This window comes from Melozone crissalis, unplaced genomic scaffold (genome assembly GCF_028551555.1).
Source record: "Melozone crissalis strain CALT ecotype California unplaced genomic scaffold, PUWL_Pcris_2 ptg000018l_1, whole genome shotgun sequence".
NCBI lineage: Eukaryota > Metazoa > Chordata > Aves > Passeriformes > Passerellidae > Melozone > Melozone crissalis.
Window position 1 is genome coordinate 18,077,140 of NW_026535796.1, and position 20,448 is coordinate 18,097,587.

A 20,448-nucleotide genomic window follows, 5' to 3' on the forward strand; every position below is an offset into this window, starting at 1 on the left:
CCATCCTAATTATTTTTATTTGACACCTTAACATCAAACCACTTTGCTTCTTAGTTTCCTGGATCATCAAGCCGTTACGGGCAGTTTAAAAAGGATGTAGTCTTCAAAGCAGTAGCCGCTTCACAGGTTAAAAGATTTTCATTTTATGTAGGAAACAGTATCGATGCTACCTTATTTCAGAACAAAAGAACACCACTCCTTCCCATTGCTGGGAAACGAGCACAAAATAAGGGTGCTCACCTAGATCTGTGAGCAAAACAGGTTGGTAATGGGTGAAGTCCATCACAGAAAGGCTGGACGCCGCTCGCTATCACATCGCCCAAGCGGACAGGGGAGGAAGGAGAGGCAGCTCAGCTCCGGCCGGCGGCCCGCGGAGACCGCACCTCTGGGCACCGGAGGGATGAGGGACGCTCCTGTGCCCTCCAGCTCAGCGCCCACAACCCGTTCTGTCACGGCCCGGCGCTGCCCGCTCCCCAGGCAGGGCGGACACGGAGCCGCTGCGAGCCCCCTCAGCCCGGCCCAGCTGGGGCCGCTCGCCGCAGTCCCCGGAAAGGACGGGCCGGGCGCGGCCACCCCGGCCCCGCCGAGCCCTCCCCATGCCGGGCCCCGGCCCACCGGCACACCAGGCGGAGAGAACCCTCAGGAAGCGTCCCCGCCCCGCCGCGCCGCTCCTCACCCAGGTACTCGGGCCCAGGCAGCGAGAGCCGCTCGGGGCTCAGCATCCTCCTCCTGCCGCTCCTTCCCGGCTTCCGCCCGTTTCCAAGGCGCCCGACGCTCCCGGCGCTGCTCGGCCGCTCGCCCCGGCTGGGAACACGCCCCTCGCTGCCACAGTTCCGCGCCCACAGCCGCCCGGCAGCCCCATTGCCCGTGCCCTCAGGGGCTGGGGCAAGGCTGGGACAGAGCCCGGGGGAAGGGACAGCACCCGGAGCCCGCTGACAGCGCCCCGAGCGGGGGCTGCGCGGAGGCCGCGGTGGGCGAAGCCCCGGGCGGCTGCTCCGGGGCCGAGGGACGCCTCAGAGAGGGGAGAGCGAGTGAGCAGGGTGTCCCGAGGAGCTGAAATGGCGAGAGGAGAGGCACGTGTAAAGTCATCCTGATTAGATTCAAGTTGTCTAACTTAAGGTGTCTGCTGCTAGGGGTTATTTAGGACTACAGCTGTGAGGGAAAGGTCTTGATTTGAAGGTGAATTGTAATAAGTTAAAATCATACAATATGCTGAGTTGGAAGGGACTCATCAGAATCATTGAGTCCAGCTCCTGGCTCTGTGTAGGACGCCCCAAAAATCACACCACGAGCCTGAGAGCATTGTTCAGATGCTTCCTGAGCTCTGTCAGCCTTGCTGCTCTGACCACTTCCCTGGGTTAATGAAGTCAATGTGTAGCAGCTTTGTTCCAGAGAGCAACGACTGAAAGTGTGGCCAAGGAGATCCTTAAGAGTTGTGTCCTTCTGTCCATACTACCCCAGAGCTGGAATTTCTGCATCCCTTGTGCTCAGGAGAGGTAGGTATAGGGAGCTCAGGAATTGTCCCTTCTGTAGATTCAAGTGGCAGTGAGCAGAAAAGTCCTGAGTCGCAGGGCTCTTTCTGTTCTTGTCTGGGAATGGCCATTGTACCGCGGATGTACAAGTGGCAGAGCTGTTCATGTGGCTGGAAGCAAGCCTGCTGGACTCCTCTTTCCCAGAAGCTGATGTGGCTAAAATTCCCAAATTACTTTGCCATTTCTTTCATTGCCATTAGCAAAAATACCAGCCCAGGATGTAATCCTGAAAGTATTACAAAAAACCCAACCAACCAACCAACCGGACCGCAGGTGTTTCTGCATTTCAATTGACAAATGCAAAAGAACAGAAATTAAATGAACCATTTGTACCTGCATATGATCTGCCTTTATTCCACTAGAGAAAAATACTGAGGCACTGGCAACTCAACTTTAATCTATATTTAAAGGACAGCCACATTTAAAAAGGGCAAACAACATGTTATAACTTAACTGTTAATATCCCACATAAGATTGCCTGGACCTCTCCTTTGTTTTTTGTTCTGTCTTTAAAAGCATATGGCTTAGATATAAATATTTTAAAGATGAGCCCAGAGAATAGTTTAGGGAGCAGTCAATGAGACACTCCAGCATGAATGACTGAAAAAATGTAAGATTGCCTTAAACAGGATAAATGTAACATATGAAATTATGTTACCTAAAATTATTTGCACTACAATATGAAATTATGTTACCTAAAATTATTTGTACTACAATGAAACTCACTCAAACTCCAGGTTGTACAGTTTGGCACTTTGTGCATTCTGATATAGGCTATAAATTTAAATATGGGATTTTTTCAGTAATAGATACAATGAGATCACAGAATGCATTGATACAAGATATTTTTGAGCCCAGAAATTCAGCAGAATTTAAAAAGGAAGTGGATTCAAGCAGAATGAGAAAACACATGATTATGTTGTTACACACATAAGCAGTGTCCCCGGTGTTTAAAAAGCTCTTCAGTAATGCTGGTCAGCTGAGCTGGTAAGAGCCTTCCACAGGTTGTGCACTGTTTCCTTTTGTTGTTTAAACCATTTCTGTAAACCAGAGTTTAGTTAGCTTTGATCAGTATTTAGAGCATTGATTTACAAGAGACCTTTAAAGCCCAGTTTTGAATATTACATATTCTGACATCTCTCTGTTTTTTCCTTTAGCGTGGTTTCTCTTCTCTTCTCTTCTCTTCTCTTCTCTTCTCTTCTCTTCTCTTCTCTTCTCTTCTCTTCTCTTCTCTTCTCTTCTCTTTTCTCTTCTTCCTCTTCCTCTTCCTTTTCCTCTTAGTCTCTGTGGGTTAGACTTTGTTATTTCCTTCAGAGCTGCTAAAGGAAACCTTTTGGACACTGGTCCCATTTGCAGTTCTAATAACAGTAAGTTTCAGTAGTAATGGTGCCTGACTGTTAACCTAAAGAAAATTATATAAAAACAAGATGTCATTTATAGACTTTCCTGTTTACTATTATTTCTCCCTTGGCTTGCCAGAGCCCGGATTAGGTGATATAACAGGTTAGCAGCACTTACCTGTTCCCTCACACTCATGACCTGAAAAGGGAGAAATGCTGCCAGCCTGGCCATAGGTGTTAAATTTGTTTTACCAACTTCATTTTAGAACCCTAGACTAATGCATTTTAGTAAATTCAGAAGGTTGTTCTGGGCCACTGGAAACCATCTGGAGGTTTAATAGCTGCCCCCAGAGAGGCACATCTAACAAGGGCTTAATGTTCTTTTGAACCCAGCTGGAAGAATGATTGTGAAGAAAATTATTTTTTGTCATAGCCTCTTGGTAGATTATCAGAGGTACAGATCTCACTTCAGGGCAGCCTATGGAGTACACTTTTACCATCTACCCTGGGAATCATGGTGGTGCTTGCATCTAGTAACTAAAATTGCTGCATTTTGTTTGCCAGGGACATTTGGGCATCCGAATCAGTCTTTCAAGGAGGATCAGTTGGCTTACATTGGTACATTTTGTGCACACTCTCTTTCAGAGTTAACGTGATCTTGATCTGATTTAGCTTAATTCACTTTGAAGTGTGGTTTAGGAGAGTTTCAGAAATCATATGTTTAGTAAACTGGGCTAACTTAGTTATATAAGAGTCCATGTGACCACAAGTTTGAAAATAGTTAGTGGTGTAATTTAAATTACGTCATGAAATAAAATGTCTTTATTATGTTAAGATGTTAAGATGCATGGACTGAAAATCTTTCCTGTTAAGTTTTGTGTTTCTCAGCAACTTAGCTAAAATCAGATTTCTGTTTTTCTCCAGAAACACATACTTTGCCCCCACTATATTAATTGCTTAGCTTACTCTCTGCTGATTTTATGTTCATCTTCCTGTATTATACTGTCAATGTATAGTATTATACTGTCAATGTGAAACTGAAATATTTTTCTTTTATTAGACAAAGTTATCCTGAGAAACAGCTCCTCTTTCAGAGAGAGTATTATATAGAATAATAAACAGGATTAGATAGCAAGAACAAAATTCCAGAGGAAATGCCTTGTTTTAAACAGATTGAATCACTTTGCCTGGCTTCTTTAACTTTTCTTGGAATGAAATGTTTCAATTGCTTAGAATTTTAACAATTATTACTATGGTAGTTACAATACAGCCTACTAGGTGTATTAGAGGAAACAAACTTTTTTTTTCTTCAAGTGAGTGATGGGAATGCTGTTGCTACCATGTACAAAGAACTAAGCTGTGGGCAGTCTTCAGTATTGTTCCATCTGACTGTGAAATCAATGTAAGACAGTTTCACAAAAACACTAAGAAAATGTCTCTAGCCTTTCTTGTTTATCCTTTGAGCATCCAAAGCTTTATCCTGTTTTAAAACATAGTTAGCTAAGAGCCTGTCTTGTGCAGAACTCAGCTTTTTTGACTTTGATAGTGCTTTGTGTTCTTCGAGGCTTCCCACGTATTTTCCAGATGAGCTTTTCCTTGTAAATAATAATTAATGAAATTGCAGGTGTGATAACAAAAAGACACATGAAAAACAAATTGTACTGTGAAGAGAAAAATATTGACTTAAATAACTGTCAATCTTTATTGATAATCTATTATTTTGGGCACATTAGCAGAGATAAGTTTTGAGGAGAGATCTGAAGAAATGGAGAATAAGGAGTTCACATGCTATTATTTATGTAAATTATTGGAAATCTTGTAAGGGAAATTAGAACTCTATTTTGTAAGTAATTTAAAAACTCAATGGTACTGAAGCTGGATGATTCATTCATGAGTCAGTTGCAAACCCATAAAAACCTCTCACTAAATTTTTGATTTAATAATTATTTATATGGATTGTGACCAAACTCTCTAAACACATACAGTAAAAATAAGATTATCTTAAATAAAAAAGGTCAGCCAAAACCAAAAATTATGAAATTACATGATGAAATCCATGTTTTTATATTGTTGGTCCCTCAGAAGTCTTTTACAGAAAAAGATCCAGTACTTCTAGTGCTTCTCTTAATCTGAGCCTTCTCAAACTGAATGAACTCTTTGTCTGGTTTACTTATAGCACAGTGGTTTTGCACAAGTAAATTAGTTATTTTTCCCAAATAATGCAGTATTAATATATAATACTGCATTTATAATACTGCAGAATATAAACCAACTACCTCCTCAGGTAAAACCTAGACAAACAGATTGGACTTATGCTGTTCTTTAAGATCTTCAGAGAAATAAGATTCACCAAATTTCTCTCTCCTAGCATCTGCCAAGATGAATTCTGGAAACAACTGTGTTTTTCAGCTAGTGATAGATAACATAACATGATAACAGCAGCAGCTCTCATAAGTAGCCAGCATTTGTACCATTACAGAGCTTAACTGTGACACCAGTAATTGTACCAGCAAGTCCTGAGTCAGGAATATACTTAACTAGTAAGATGTCATAAGCATACAGGAAACCGTCCTGTGAACGTGATGCCATCATAATTTTTATTTTATTTACTAGTTTAACTGCATTTTAATCTGGATTGCTAAGATTTTATTTTCCCTCTTGAACTGGTGGACAGAAAAAAGTAAAGAGAGATCTGATCTGATTTTGAGATCTGTCTGTGTTGTTGATTCAGGTCTAAACAAGCTCCAAGATCCTATTATTTTAAATACAAGTTGGTGAGGAGAAAAAACCCCTTGAAATACTCTTCTATTCCTCAGCCATAGGAGTACTTTTGAATTCTGCATGATGTGCTTATGAGAAAAGGGAATTGTAGGATGACAGATTCTGGGGCTCAGGGAGGCCACATGTTCGTTTTCAAACCAATGGTGGCTGTAAGTTGTATAATAGATTCCTGGCATGTATTAAATGCAATGTCCAAATTCTGATTTTGAGTTTAGTGTTTAGCAAGCAAAGTTGGCTTTTTTTTGTAAGAATAAACTGTTGAAAGACTCTCCTCCAGTTTTTGTTCCCATTATCTCATCAGGAAGGAAAGGACAACATCTTTAAAAGTACTTAAGTACCAAGTGAGTGACCCTTCTCTGTTGGAATGCCGCCCCACTAATGATGCAGGGAAGAAAAACAGCCATTTCTGGCAGAGTTTGCAGGATCTCTCATGCCAAACAAAAAAAAAAAAAAGTCTAAAATGCCTGGTAAAAATAAATATCACTATGAAATTCTGGCATGGGAAGAATTTCTGACAGCCAAGGCTTAGCTCATCCTGGGGGGTAACCCAAAACGGCCAGCGATTTTTATTCTTTGCTTCTACTTATTGAATGTTCCTTGCAAACATAAGCTGCCAGACTCTGTTATCCATTAGACAAGGTGTCTGTGTGAGAAAATTATAATAAGTAAATGGCTCTATGTATGTGCAAGAGAGCAGGCAGATCTAAGTGGGAGTGAGCTGTTGTGTCTGGGGATGAAGTGAAGCCGTAACTGTGATGGCTGCAGTGGCCAGCTCCTATGGGAAAGGTGTGTAACTTTCTCTGTGCAGAACTGACATTAATCACATGCAAAGTACCCCGAAAATATTTTGCCTTATAACATCTGCATGGAAAAGCAAATGATGAAATCAAGGGGAAAAACCAATAAAATGGAAGAAAGTGGAGATCACAGATTCGTTAAAATAGTGGAATTCTTGCTAAATTCTAAGTCTGTTAGCTACACAAAAGGGTATTTGGAAGACAGCACTGCAGAACCCTGCCACTGTACAGGAGTTGCAGTCAAAATATTTTTCCAGCAAAAACACATCTGTAGCCTGGTGATTCACTCCATAATATAAGAGGACATAGTGGTGAATGTTTTTTTCCTGTTTGCTACATAATGCATAAGGTGTTTGCAAGAGTAACACCTTTATGGACTCACTAGAGGAGAAGATAGAGATCAGATGATGATATAATGGTTGGAGTACTTAGGAAGAGAAGCAAATTGCTTAGTGAGAGAGAATATAAACCAACTGAGACTGAAACAGTAAATGAATATTTTGGCAATTAATTCTAAACAGAATAGAGGAAGCATTGAACATTTTTCAGAATATAGTAGAGAATTAAGACCTAATTAAGTTTTATCTGAGGAACATTTTAAAATTTTTCTTTTGCTTTGTTAACTTTATCATTCTAGTTTCTATACCACAACAAAATAGATTGACCATTCTGCATTTGAATCTGATAATAACATTAGATATTAAGAAAATATCATTAAGATTCTAACTTAAAGTGTTAAATTTTACACTGTGTTAGTGAAGGAAGAGGTGTTCCTTGAATATGTAAAGTTTAGATGTGGATCTGAGTTTCAAATTCTGTGCCTAGAGTCCATTTCTAATATTTACTAAACATACTCAGTGTGTTCTAAGTTATGTGAAACAGAACCAAGAGAAACTTATAGTCCCTATGACATGGTCTTCCCCTGTGCATTAAGAATGTTGGGTTTTGCTCACTCAGATCTCTGATAGAGTTACCTACAACTCTGCTGACATAGAATGAAGAACAAATGAAAATGCAATACACAGATTCAGATTACCTTAAACTCTTAGAATGCTTATATCATGTTAAATAGTCGAGTTTCTAAAATCTTAAACTTGCAATGAAATGGACATAAGTATATGTGACTGTGAGGGAGGTTGGATGTGTGTGCATACGTGTGGGTGACTCATGTGACGGGAGTGTGCAAGTCTGGATCTTGCTCCCATCTGTGCCTTTTTTCAGGTCTCACCCAGTGCTCGTAGGGAGCAATTAATTTGTTCCCTCACTCCCATTTTTCAAGAACTAGTATGACAGAGGGAGAGGTGTTAAGAAGTATCTCTGAATCAGCCACCTGATAGGAAAGCAGATGGTTGACATCTTATCAGAAACACTCAAGGGTTATATCTTGTTTGTGTTGGCAGTACTTGCCAGACCTATCATGCCAATAAAATATTAGAAGTGAATCATCTTCAAAAAAGAAAACTCTCTTTATCATTCTGTCTACATTTGTACATCTCCATAGTGGCTTCTGCAAACAAGAAAGGTGTGAGAGCTGAGAGAAAGATGTCTGTCTTTCACATCTATTCCCATGACTACTTGTTTCTTTATAGGTCCAATTTATGAATTCTAGGTTTTTTAAGAAAGGAAAATTCAGCCCGTCTAAGTGTTCCACATACTGAGATATAAGGTCACCTTTCTTTCTGATTGTGTGATTGATTTTTACCACAAACTTCTTAACTGTTTGTTAATAAATATTTTTTTGGTTTTTTTGTTTGTTTATTTTTTGTTTGTTTGTTTGTTTGTTAATAAATAAAAAATAACAGCAACTATTGATGGCAAACTACATTAATAGCTGGAAGTCAAAGAAAGACACAAGTCTTCAGTTCTTTAGAAAATGCTTCTCTATGGACTCAAAAATTAATTTAGGAGATACAGTTTGCTACTTATCCATTTGCTTGTGTTTGTGGAATAAAGGTGGCTAGGCTTCTGTCTTCAAACTGAATTCTTCTTTTGCTGGCTTTTGAGAGAACATTTCCCTTTTAAGCTCTTCCTCTTCTCCTTTTTTTCTGTGCCAGAGTGAAGGTATTAAGCTGTGCAGTTCCTAAGGGTAGGCCATAGGCTACCTTTGCAATGCAGACATTGTGCAAGGCCTGGATAATTGCCATTTCACTGCAGGGAGGAGTCTCATCAGGAATAGAAGAGGGTGTTTATTTGCATTATTTTTACATAGAGGATGTTAGGGAACCAGCAAAAGAAGGAGCAGAACCAGCTTTCAAAAACACAGAAGGAGCTACCATCTCAAAGAAAACGTGAAGAAAGATTTGGTTTGGTCTTTTGTTTGGTTTTGTGGGGGTTTTTTTCCTATTTTGAAAGTCAATTTACTTATGGTTTTGTTTCCTTTTCTTCTTCTTTTTTTTTTTTTTTTCCCCTAGAGTGAAGTATTAAAGGGCCTTAGAAGTTGGTTTCTGTCCCACCTTCTAGACACACACACAAAAAGGGGTGGGGTTAGATGAATCTGTACTTTGGACATTACATTACAAAGGACCTTTTGCAAGATTCTTTATATCTCAGCTTTTGAATGTAGCCATTTAATGTAATCTTTAGTTTTGCTGGTCTGCACTGCGAAGTAGAATTAATAGTGGTCCATGAGATGATCATAAAGTTTCCCACAACAAATGTGCAATTGGAATGCTTAGAAAACGGCAGTTAAATGAAAGGTCAAGAAAATTAAGTAACAACTAAACTCTCATCTGCTAATCTGAATTTTATAATTTTTGTGAGTGAAAGCAGTTGTGGTAACACTGCAGAAGATGGCATCTAGTTTTATTAAGAATAAGTGAGCAGTAACTTGAGAAACACTGCAGGGGACAATGGTGACAGTATTTGAATGTTTATGACACCTACAAGCATCTCTGGGTACACAGTAGTAGTGCCAGTACTTAGAAAGGGAAGGCAGCAAAGGAAAAGGTGATAACATAAAATATAAATGAATGTTAAAATTTCATTTAATGTATTTAACATGGAGACCATAATTTACAAACTAGGTAACCAGATGCAAAAGCTGTCAATCCTGCATCTCTTTAGAAAATTAAACTATTTCTTTACATCAGTAAAGTTGGACACCCAACTGTCCTATGTATGGGTAAAATCTGACTTTTAACTTACCTGGTAATTCAAGCTACCACCTCTTTAGTTCACTGGTGGTATGGAAGAGGAAACTCATGTGGATAATGTGCCAGTGAAATAACTAAAGAAATTTAAAGGGCCACTGGAAAATCTCATCGTCTAATACCTATGGTTTTATAATTTTGGTGTTTTTCTGTCTTTTCTGTTTATTTAGTGGAGGTCACTAGTAAAAAAGAATTTGGTCAGAGTGCAGAGTTTGTAATTATCTTTACAGTTAGAATTTTCTGAGCTATTGTTGAACCAAAGTTCGCTAGGGGTTCTAAAAGATCACCTCGTCCAGTCTGTACTGCATCAAGACTAAACATATCAAGGCTAGTACCAGCATGCTTATCAAATTGTGTTCTTATGAAAATCCAGTGAAAGAGACTCCACAGTCCCCCTAGACAGTCTGCTCCATTATTGAAAAATCCTCAGTTGGAATGCTGATCAGAAAAATCTTTTAAGCATTTCTTGTTGCAAATGAAGTCGACTCTTTTATGTCTTTCTACTGGAGCCATAGAGGATGGCTGATCAACATCTCTGTAATTAGCTCTTATAAATATCAGAAAGCTGCATCTGGCTTGAAGCTTTTATATCTTGACTAGGCATACCTAATTCTTTCAGCTTTTTCTCAAAGGGATTGATTTATACATTTCTTGTTCATATTATGTTCTTGTTTCTCTTCAGTTGTTTTTATGTTTCTATGGTGTTCAGGCGGGACCAGACACAGTACCCAACCGGGTCTTCTGTATTGTGTGAATTTAAGAAATCAAATTGTCTCCTATGTGACACACCTGTTAAGGTGTTCCAGAATTCAACACATTCCTGGCAGTGCTGCTGCACTGTTGGTTTCTATTGTTTGTTATCCTGATATGCTGTATCCGTCTAGTCCAAAATTCCATGCAGTTTATTAATTTTTCATTCTGTTTCCCAAGAATAATATGTTTCTAACTACTGTATTTTTCCTTGTTGTTTTTTGGACAATCTGACCAATTTGTGAATAGGATTTGGGGTGTCTGATCTCATCCTTCCTAGCCTTTCCAGCCCTTTGCCTTTGTTTTGAGGTTATCAGTTGTTGTAGCACAGATTTTACAAGCATAAATATTGCATCATTTAAGTTGTCAGTGAACATAGTAGACAAAACAGAACTCAGGACACATCTTGAAACAGATCTGAAGTGCCTTTGCCTTTTGATGAATAATGACTAATGACCACTGTGGTTTCCTTCTATCAGATGCTTGCACATCTTCCCATATCTGTATTTAAAATGTTGTTCGATGACAAGTGTCTTGTGAGATGATGCCAGAAACCATAAAAGGTGTATCATATCTGTTGCCTTCTGTTCACACAGCGAGCTTTACATTACTTGAAAAAGGGAACTTGGTTTAGCATAAATGCATTTTGCCAATTTTTCATGTGTTTTTCATTCTAGGAAATTAATTCCGTCTATCTCAAGTATTTAAAACATGATTGCTCCAAACCTTTCTGAACACAACAATTAAGCTACCCAATGTGTCATTCTCTTTTACAAAACTTGAGGTGTGGAAAATCATCTTCACAAGGAAAAGCTCATTTGAATCCTTTAAGAATACTTTGATAGGTAAGACTTAGACATTTTTTCTTTCTTTCTTTCCCCCTTTTTTTCTTTAAACCTATTATTAAGATCTTTGCAGTTTCAATATAGATAAAGTTTCTTTTCCCTAACAATCTTACCTTGTTCTGGTCCCTTTCTTCTTTTTCCAATGACACCATGTTCTTAGTTTTCTTTTTCCTGACACAGGTTTGTTATTTAAAATCACCCTGAAAATGATGCAAACTATTAATGTTATTTCATAGCACTTATTTTCTGTCATTGGATTTGTTTATTTCTCAAATGTTTCTTTTGGAGGAGATGTATCTGAATTATGTCCCAAAATGGTTAATAAGACAATATCTTCTTCCTGTTCCATTTATAATGACTGGTTGAGTTTTTTTGCTTGGGCATGTTGTCATATAAATTAATTGTTAATTATATTTTAATTACTTCTTTCTCATGTGTCTCACACTTGTGTTATATATCACTTATCAGTGATCTATAAATTGTTGCTGGTTACTTCATGATACTCCTCCCTCATAGGTGTGGGTAGAAGCAAGTACCTATGTTGTGCATGGGTTGAAGTGTGTTCTGATATTTCCATAATCTTAAAGTTATTTGCTCTGAAAGAGGCATGACCAAAGCCATATGGTTAAATTCTACCAGCATTATTTAGCAACTAGTCTGCTTTTACCATAAGTGTCCATTTTCACTGCATAAATCTACTTTACAATTATTCCTCAAAGATCCCAAATGTAATCAGGGCTATATTTAATCAAAGTATTTATCAACAGGTAGGTAATTGAGAAGTTTATAATATACATTTTCATCTGTTCAACTGCAACCTATTTAGGAGATTTTTGGGAAAGATAATACAATGTGCTTCTCTAACATTTCACCAGGGGATTTCAAAATTACTAATAAGACAGAGATATAGTTTAAGGAAGAGAGGAAAGTGATTTACCAGAATACAGTGCAAGATGCAGAGGACTGGTAACCACTCTTTAACAGAGTGGGTAAAAATATTTGTTCTCTGGGGAGAGAAGAACTGAAGAGCTAACAAGTAAATTTATTTCTATGTAGGACAAATATTTTTCAAGAGGCTTTTGTTTCAAATACAGGGAAACACTCATCTTAACAGCTGACTGTTCCATGACCTAAGTATATAATTATCAAGAAGTTCTGGGCCCTATGTCTGTTCTTTATCCCGTTCAGTACTTCAGCACCTAAACTTCTAAAAGCTTCTGTGGGCCTGAAGTCAGAAGGGCTCCTCTGAGTTATACTACGTGATAATCTAGCCTTAGTAGAGAATATAAACTTAAATGAATTTTGGTTATGTTGCTCTGTATTTTAGGGAGATACAGTGAGGGTTTTGCATTCTAGTCAATCAGCCAGTCAGTGTGAGGTTATTGTTTTCTCTCTCTAAACTTTAACCCACTATTCAGAATTCTTTCCCTTTGGCCATCTTGAACTCTGGTATCTTGAAGTTTATTACTTTACAGTAATTGCGTGTACTTTCTGTTCCTCAGTCTGTCACTGACTCCAAGTCAATATTAGGATAGAGAAGTTTTTTAATCTCTTCACCTCGACCAGTCCCTCTTGACTACCTGTATTTGTTGTTACTCTTCTGCAACTTTGCACACGTTGCCCATCTTGCACTAATGTGGATCTATTCCTATCTTGAGGCAGTGGTTCTGCATATAAAGAAAAAGTCTTCTTTCTAAAAATTTTGGTGGCCATGTACAGAAGAATTTAAACATGGTTTGCTGCTTACTGTTTCTTGTGGTGTTACTGCTCTTGGGAGTTCTCTTCAGTCAAGCTGTGTTGGATTATTTTCTCTTTTCACTGAGCACAATTTGTCAAGACTTTGTCCCTGTTTTAATTTTATGTTGACATTTTTAATAATACCCCTTGTCTTCACCATTTTACACTTAATTAGGAGTGGCATAATTCAATCACATGCTGTGCCATTTTCTTACTCTTGTGATTATTTAAAGGATGGGATCAATTGCAGCTTCCTCTGGATTCATCTGTGGGAAGGCTTTAAATAAGATAATTTCTATTACTGTCCCTTTGGTGTCAATTTGACAAAATTCTCATCTTCTTCTGTGGTCCAGGGTTTGGACTATCTGAGTCAGCCTTCTGTTCAAGTCAATACTTTGAAATCAACTGAGATTAATTATTTAACAACAGTCCCTATGCATTAAAATGTCAAATCATGCCAAAAGGACCATAAAACTGGCTCTAAGGGTTATTCCAGAGAAAGCTCGTCTGCTTTTTAGTGCAGCACAGAATATAAGGCAATTGTCCAAGAGTTCATTTCTACTCCTGCAGGAAACGACCCTATATCTCTTTTTAGGGTACCTGAGAGCTGTCTTCGGACACCGCGGCTATAAGGAAAACACCAAATAGCAGAATATTGTCACGAACGGAGGGGAAAATCAGACGTTTCTCATAAGTAGCAACTTGCATGCTGGGCAAAGGGCTCGTGAACGTTTTCCTTTCGAAGGAGTTTGGCAAACGGGGACAGGACGGGGAGAAGGGCTCTGCGATTTGTCCTGGGTACAGCAAGCTCGCACAAGTCGGGAAGCGGTGGCAGCGGACTGGGACCGGAGGATACCGGGCAGCCCTGCTCCGGGCAGCCGAGACCCCGGAGCGATGTTCCTTGGCGATGCTGTGGGAGTTGGGACAGGGAGAGCCGACACCGACGGCCCCGAGCACCGGAGCCGCTTTGGGAAGGGCTTCCCCGCCCGCGGCGAGGGAGCTGTACCGGGAGCAAGGGCTGAGGGGGTCTGGGGTGCTCTGGGCGAGCCCAAGGGTCTCGCCGAGGTGACGGCCCCTCGGGGTGGGGAAGGGAGGTGCGCGTCTCGCCGCGGAGCCTCCGCCACGGGACCGCCTCTGCCTCGCCGAAAGTTTGCGAAGTGCCTCGGCGCCGGGGGGAGCGGGGCGGGGGCTGCCCCGGCAGAGCTCCTCCTTCGGGGCCGGGCCTGGGCGGGCGGAGCGGGGAGGGAGCCCCCGGCCCCGGAGTGCCGCGGCTGCGGACGGAGCGAGCGGCGGTCGTGTCGGGGTGCTCCGCGCAGGAGGAGCCCGCGACGTCGCTGCGGGCGGCCCGGGCACGGGGCCGGGGCGCTGCCACCATGAGGCGACGCGGCGGGGGGTGTCTCCTGCCCGCGCCTCCGCAGCTCCTGCTGGTGCTGCTGGGAGCGCTGCTCCGCTCCAGAGGTAAGCGGCTGCCGCGGCACGCTCTGCCCCGCGGCAGCGCGGGGGGCCCGGCTGCCGTCCCGGGCTCGGCGGCGGCGACCCGCGCCCGGGCGGAGAGCCCTGCCCGGCCGCGCCGCTCACCTGCCCGCGCCCGCCGGGCGGGGAGCCCTGCCCTGCGCTGCGCCGCCCCGCCGCGCTTTGTCCGCGCCTCGTCCCGCGCCCGGACGCGGGGCTCTCGCCTTCGCCGTGTCGCGGCGGGCTGGAGCCGGCGGAGTGCCCCGGCAGGCCGGAGCGCGGGGCGCGGAGAGGCGCTGCCCGGGAGCCCACGCGGCCGCTGCCCCCCGCGGAAGTTTGGCGGCGGCGGGCGCGGGCTTTGTTCCCGCGGTGCGAGCGGCGGGCCGGGCCGGGGCGGGCGCGCAGGTTGCCTCGCAGGCTGCCGTGCCCGGCGTGTCGGGACAGCCGCCGCTCCGGAGCAGGAATGCAGCCGCGCACCCGCCGCGACGGGCCCCTTAAAGGTACAGCCCGGCTCCGCGGCGGCGCCCCGGGCTACCTGCCTCGCCTCGGCGGGGACTGGGAGTCCTCCCGCAGCGCCCTGGCACAGCGGGGCCAGAGCAGAAGTACCAAAAATAGTGATGAGGGGCGGCTTTCGCTGCGCTCCTAGCGAGCCGGGAGGTAGTCTCATCAAGTCTCGCCATGAAAACTTTAGCTTTGTGGTTGCTCTATCAACTGACATCTGCTGTTTCTTCGTCTTGTGCCGCGGTTCTTGATTTTACAGATGCGCTCGGTAGAGAAGAAAACATCCAAACGGTTCGCAAAATTGTTTATAAAGAGTTAGAAGGCTTTTGGGGGAGGGGTGTGGAGAGGAGATGCGTACCTCATTTCTTTCCCTTCGCTGCTTTGGCAGCTGCTGTATAATTTCACCCATCCGTTTTCTCCTGTGCTACTCTGAAATTACAGGAAGCATTTGCAGTAGTGCTGCTGACCTCCATCATTCTACAAGTATTGCCCCTGGGGCACAATCATAGGAAGGTTGGGTTTCAAGTAATATTATTTCTCTTCTAACAAAAAAACTAATTGCAGGCAGCTTTGAAGAATGTGCTAAGCAAGCTTGGATAGACTGACTAGAGAGGGCTGTAGTGCTGTGTATCAGAAAGCCTGCTTTTTAGGAGCCACAAGTACTCTTGAGTTCCCCCATGCCACACAGATACTTAGCTGCCCTCTAGGAGTGAGAAGGATCTAAAAGAGAGATCTTAGTGCAGGTACAGATCTGGATGTGTTTTGTTTTGGCTGTTACCCAGGTGCTCCTAGTTAATGTGTCTGGGCTGTTAACAGCCATGTGGGGGATGTCTGATTGTAAAATGCAAGTTTGCTAGTAGGTGGTTGTTCCTTGATGTCTCTAGGATGCTTTTTTTATGGCAGCTTGTTTCTCTTTCAAGTAGTTTTCCCATCAGTGCACTTTTGTGCACTTTTGTATCCTCTTGTCGGGTGACTGTGAGTTTATGTTTGGACGTGCCAGCTGCTTCCAGAAGTGAATATCCTCTTTCCTTCATCAAAATATGAGGAAATAAGGACACAATTCCTGAACAAACTTTTTCCTGTTTGAAGTAGGGACAAACATGAGGAGATACCAGGATTGAGGTGACAGAGAAAATGCCAAAATTTGTGATGAGTCAGTGTTCTTTGACTTAGCTAGAAAATTTTCCAAGTTGTCCCTTAGAAGTACCTGCAGGGGTGGCGTGCAGCTTAACTGTCCCAAAGCATTCACGGAAGTTGTGATGCTGAACCGGTGAGCTGTTGGAAACTCTTGGTCATTCACTGCTCTGCCTCAGTACAGGAGAGCGTAGAGCAAACAAGTCTGCAAGACTGACCTTTGACTCTTTTGTAGTGGATAGTGGCAGATCAAACTGGATAAGTCTGTGCCAAAGAATCCCCAAACCAACAAAAGAGGTCTGCAAGTATCTTGAGCTCTTGGAAAAGTGCGCTGCAGGTAAAAACAGGTATAGAGAGGGAATTTAATGCTCATGTCATGCACTGCTGGTGGCTGGAGCAAAGAAGGACCTGGTGTTAAGGTGATCTGTGTTAGTATAAATACAGAATGTCACAGAACCTGTCTGGCTGATGTGTTTGCTGTTTTGGCTCCTGGAGCTCTGTCAGAACAATACATAGCTAATATCAGAGCTTCACTTCTGAAACATCTTGACTATGTTTTATAGTTGGAAACCTAAACATATTGCTTCTGTGGAAGTATATTTTGCAGTGGGAATCAGAGTTTCAACTGCCTGGCATTGCTGTCGGTTCTGCAGCTATTAGCCAAGTGTAAAGCACCCATTTGTCAACTTGGAACTGATAATGTCCTTCCTGGGTGTGCTGAGAGTGCCAGGGTTTGCTGAATCATCTATTTGGATGATATTCAGAGATCTCCTGATCACCCTGAATTATCTTGACTATTTTTTTTTCCAGAGTGGTGATGGTTTTTTCTGTATTTCTAAAATGACGAGCAACGTGCTGCAGGTGGTGACAAGTGATGGTTTTTTGTTTTGCTTTTGACAATTCCATCCACTAAAACATAGTGGAAAAGCATATGGCATAAATCTTCCAGTATGAAATTAGCGTAACTGTTTTATTTAGTATATATAACCAATTTTCTTTTATATTCTCTTTCTAGAAGCTTTCAGTTGTGTGCTATAGCACTGTTTTCTGCAATAGAGAAACTCTTATGTCTTGGGAGTGTGGGTGTGTGCAGCAATTTATATTAATAGGTGCAAAATTAATGGGTGCATAGTTGCATAAAGTGTTTGCATTTCCAGAATGTCTTGTGAACCTTGAAAAGGGATATTCTATCCGTGTGGGCCACAAAATATGATTGCAGAAAACTGGTGGTTGTTTTTCTACATTGTATTCCTTGAAATTACAGAAGGAAAAAGTGGTTAGATACAAACATTATCCAGTTGTTTGTAGTTCAAACGAGAAAACGGTACGTGCTGTATGTTAACTAGAAAAGAAATCAAAGTGATTTGTATTTTGTTTTTACTTGTAAATGCTCTCCAGACTAGTGAAATTAACATTAAAAAATAGTTAAAACATTAATTCTGTGAGAATGATCTGTAGTCTGATAGTGCTCTTGAATCTTCGTGCACTCTTGTGAAATAGGCAAATATTATCCTTGTTTTGTAAATGTGGGAAGTGAAGTAGAAATTGTCTTGCCCAAGGCCAACTCCATTTGCCCTAGAATGCAACTTACAGTCGAACACAATAGAATGTATGCTTCATAACACTTATAAAAGCTGATAAAGAGATATTATCTTAAAAACCAGTCAAGGTTTTAAAAATAGGTTTATATAGTAAGTGCATGTTCTGCAGCTTCATTGAATTCCTTTGCTGCTTGTGACTATTTCTCTTTTTAATAATACTTACATTTCTCTCGCTGATGGTCAAAAGATCATAAAACCACAGAAATTTTACTGACTCTGTTGGAAAGGGTGAATTGGTAAATAAAGTGTTATTAAAAGAAATGTAAAAGAAAGGTGGATACTTAATTTCTCTAGTCCTCCATTATTTGTGGCTTAGCTATTTGTGATGTTTTGTTATATGGGTTTACATAATCAGATTGTATATATTAGACTTAAACTGACCATCTTTTAAGGTGTCTGGCTTTACCTGATAAAACATCCAGAGCTGGAGCTCTGGCATACAACAAACCCACTCCTTTAAATGGCATACTGTATTTAGTGGCTGTCTAAAAATGCAGGGCAGAAAACACTAAACGTAATTGTCATCCATGAATCGCATGTCTTTGGTGGTTAGGCTCTTACTTTTGTGTCTGTGGTGTCAATGGTTCTTTGCCATTGCTGTTAGGTTAGGTATTACTCTTTTATGGGATTTTGTTGTCTCTACTGAGTGAAAACTGGGCACTGTAATGCTCCTTGAATCTCTTCTTTCTTCTGTCTGTAGATTTCCATTTCCTTGTACTAAAGATAGTAAGCATATGGATGCAGGAGCTTGTTATTCTGTAGACTTGTGGTTTATTCATGCTTTATATCTGGTTGCTCTGGGACTGTTACCTGGGAGTATTTGACTGCCCTCCTGTTGTGAGTGAATTCATGTTCGGGTTTTTTAGCTTTCCAGGCGTGTTTTTTTGCCTCTCTTGTGCAGAGCTGTCTGATAGATGCTGAAGTGTTCCAGCCTTTGCATCTAGTCTGGGGGACTCTTGAGCTGCAATCAGTCTTTCTGTGAGCAGCAGATATCCTTGGCTGTTGAGACTCTAGATGAAAGGAGACTCACTGTGTAAGGGCAGGAAAAGAAGTTTTCATAAAGACTTTATTAACATCAAATGGAGCTGATGTTTGTTGAATTTTATAGTGCTGAATTGTGAATGACTGAAATTCCTCATGTCAGGGAATTAGGTAATTTAATATAGAAGACAAAAAAAGGGAATGGAAGTATCATGAGCCTGAATCTGATGGTATGAGATACATAAGCATTCTGGTATAAGCATGTTAGCACACCTGTGGGTTGAAAAGCAGTAACAGAAGCTTTGTCTGTCATGAGGTTCTTAGGGTGATTAGGTTCTTCTGGTATTAGCCACCAGTCAGCAAGTCACAAACCATTAAGATTAACGGACAGCAATGTAGGTGCATATTCAGTGTTTGCACTGCTAGCTGGAGTTTTGTCAAAATGTATATGACCAAAGACAGTGCAGATCTTGTTTCTCAAACTGTTGTATGTTGATAGCAATTTTCTATTGTTGCAATACTCAGAAGTAAAAAGCACCAGATTTTTTCCCTGAATAGGTTAGAGTTAGAATAGAATTCACCTTCCTGTACTGTAATGATAAGGTTGTATAAGGAACTGTTGTCCAGCAAAGCTTCCAGTAGATAAAATATTTGCCTGAAAACAGCCCCCATGTTCTGTAGTGTCAAGGTGGAATTTTAGTCTTGAAGTTAAATCTACCAGCAGTGAGACGTTATCATGACTCCAGGCAGGGGAGACCCCTCTCCTGGCTACCAGCATGGTGACTTCCTCAGTATGCCCTAGCAGGGCATAGTCTTCTGTGTCTCTTTGTTACTGCCTGACAGCCCCTCCCAGCTGCTGGAGCTTTCTGTTTCTATTGCATAGCAGCAGTTCTTTAATCAGAAATCTTGTTAGTATTCAAGGATAATTGATCCGACTCTCTGGTAGGGGGTGGGGACCCAGCCTTGCATCCTTCTCCTACTTGCCACCCCTAGTTTGACCCCTGTTGTCTCTTTGTTTCCTCCTGTTAAGTTTGTGCCAGTGATATGTGTGTGTGCTGTTTTTCCAAGCAGCCTGAAGTTGGCTGTAACCAAGAGCAGCAGTTAAATAGAGCCCGATTTCCCCGCTTCCTGGCGTTCAGTTGTTCAGCTCCATTTTCTGGTCTTCTGTGTTTTTGATTTGCAGAGAAGGAACTTACTTGGTGCCCCCGGGCATCTCTTAAACCCATTAGAACAAACTCCATTATTTCACTGTACTTAGAAATCCTCCTCCTTTAGCCCCAGCATCCATCAAAATAATGTATCCTCTGTAAGGCCCTCTGGAAAATGTTTAATAGGATCTTTTCAAACTCAAGGAGAGTTCCAGTTGGAAAGGGGGAGGGGAGAAGGCTAATGGAAGATCTGACTGTGACTTGCAGTAAGCCTGAACTTGGCCTGTGTCAGCTCTCCCTTCACCTCCATGCTGAACAGAGCGGATCCAACACTGGGATCAAAGCTGGAAACAAAAGGCTTTGGGAGAAAAATTTCCCGTCTGGCCAAGAGGCAGCCACACAAAAGTGGTGCATAATTTATCACAGAGGTTTATTTCTGCTGTGCTTCTTCTGGAGAGATGAGGAAAAAAGAAGTGACTCTCCTGCTGTTTCGAAGTGGATAAGTGATGGCTTTGAGATTTGTGGCAGGAAGGAGCTAGAGATACCATGGAAAAACCTTTTCAGTGCATTCTGTACCCCGCTCCTCTCTTCTCAGACATGGTCCAACATTATTTCTCTTGAGGGAAACCCTATTCTTGCATTTTGAACTTTCAGAGAGTGAGGACTTTTAACTTCTCTTGTAATTTCCAAATCATAGTGG

At 41.9% G+C, this 20,448-nt stretch overlaps 2 protein-coding genes across 5 annotated transcripts in view; one reads left to right on the forward strand and one right to left on the reverse strand.

Moving 5' to 3' along the window:
- The window catches only part of CSTPP1 (centriolar satellite-associated tubulin polyglutamylase complex regulator 1), a 79,220-nt gene extending 78,439 nt beyond the window's left edge, over positions 1–781 (reverse strand). The window contains exon 1 of the mRNA XM_054275259.1: positions 677–781. Within this exon, the coding sequence (XP_054131234.1) occupies positions 677–722 (46 nt within the window). The 5' untranslated portion in view covers positions 723–781. The remainder of the gene's footprint in view (positions 1–676) is intronic.
- Positions 782–14,282: 13,501 nt separating this feature from the next.
- The window catches only part of LRP4 (LDL receptor related protein 4), an 83,278-nt gene continuing 77,112 nt past the window's right edge, over positions 14,283–20,448 (forward strand). For all 4 annotated transcript variants that reach the window (XM_054275456.1, XM_054275458.1, XM_054275459.1 and 1 more), the window contains exon 1: positions 14,283–14,389. In XM_054275456.1, the coding sequence (XP_054131431.1) occupies positions 14,305–14,389 (85 nt within the window). In that variant the 5' untranslated portion in view covers positions 14,283–14,304. The remainder of the gene's footprint in view (positions 14,390–20,448) is intronic.